The following is a 1,250-nucleotide window of genomic DNA, read 5'->3' as shown; positions in this document are numbered from 1 at the left end:
ACCTTTTGTTGTTTTAATAATTTTTTACATGCTTTTGTTTTTGTGCCAAACTTAAAATGATTTGTAAAGTTTACGGTGTAAATACAATGTAACTTAATATGGTGTCAACATAGCACAACTTTTTTTTATATATATATAAAATTAAATAACAAATTTTGATAATTTATAGGGACGAAAAAGATATGTAACCCTAAAATATGTTTATATATAATCATCCTATCATAATATCAATTGCTACTCTCTTTCTACCAAATTACATTAAGGCGGGGCCTTTGTGTTTAACTTTGGTGTGTATTTTTTTTTTAAACAAAGAAAAGATTATATTAAAAAACAAAGAAAAGGATTACAAGAAACACAAGAGGGTGACCAAGCCAAAATCTCTTATGAACAAAGCCTAAGCATAGGGGTTCCCGCCTTATCTAACAAGTAATCCGCGGTAATATCTCTATGCTCAAAATTATACCAAGTGAAGCTTTTACTCATTAAACCGATATTGGCCAAAAAATCTGCACAAAAATTGACTTCTCTAAAAATATGAGTGATCATGAACCCAATGTTAATAGTGTAAGCCCAACACGAAAGCCAACTTGATTTGATTTTCCACGGCACCAGATTAGGATTCGAAAAAGCCTTCACAACCAAAATACAATCAGTTTTGAGCCATAACTTAGACCACTGCATTCGTTTGGCCTTTTCAATCGCTATGATTGCTGCCATGAATTCAACAAATACCGGAGTTCCAGCCTCCAAAAAAACACAAAAGCTAAGTAAGTGGTTTGCGTGTTCATCACGGTTGAGGCCACCACAAGTAGCAAGCAAGGGCGAACCAACCGGCACACCGTGAATGTTACATTTTATCCACCCCCTAGCCGGAGGACACCAAAGGACTTCAACCATGAAAATTTGCTTACGAAGGTGAATATTTATGCCAAAACCTTTGAGCAAGGAGAAAAAAGACAGAGAATTGTTAGAATTCTTAAAGGTTGGGTTACCAACCATCTTTGCTCTAGCTGCAATGTTAGATATGCAAGTCTTCCAATGGATGATTTTGTTGTCAAATCTGAATTTGTTTCTGGCCTGCCAGATTTGATAGAAATGAACACAATTCTGGCTTTGATAACAACTAAGGCTTGTAGGATCCAAGTATTCATGAGAATTTTGAAGCATTCAGACATCAATTTGATTGAGAAAGAAACTTGTAGTTTTGCACGAAACCAATTCCAGATGTTAGTAGCAAACTGGCAGCAAAA

General features: G+C 35.1%; 1 protein-coding gene across 1 annotated transcript; it reads right to left on the bottom strand.

The window, feature by feature from the left end:
• Window positions 1–381: 381 nt before the first annotated feature.
• Window positions 382–999, bottom strand: LOC131650562 (uncharacterized). The gene has a single exon (XM_058920267.1). It carries the CDS (start codon window positions 997–999, stop codon window positions 382–384), a length of 618 nt encoding a protein of 205 aa, XP_058776250.1.
• Between the last annotated feature and the right edge of the window lie 251 nt (window positions 1,000–1,250).

The sequence above is a fragment of the Vicia villosa genome, linkage group LG2 (assembly GCF_029867415.1).
Source record: "Vicia villosa cultivar HV-30 ecotype Madison, WI linkage group LG2, Vvil1.0, whole genome shotgun sequence".
Classification (NCBI taxonomy): Eukaryota; Viridiplantae; Streptophyta; class Magnoliopsida; order Fabales; family Fabaceae; genus Vicia; species Vicia villosa.
Note: the sequence above shows the minus strand (reverse complement) of the source record. Positions and strands in the feature narration are given on the sequence as shown.

Coding starts and splice junctions, on each gene's coding strand:
- LOC131650562 (XM_058920267.1), bottom strand. CDS start 999: ATGGTTGGTAACCCAACCTTTAAGAATTCTAACAATTCTCTGTCTTTT.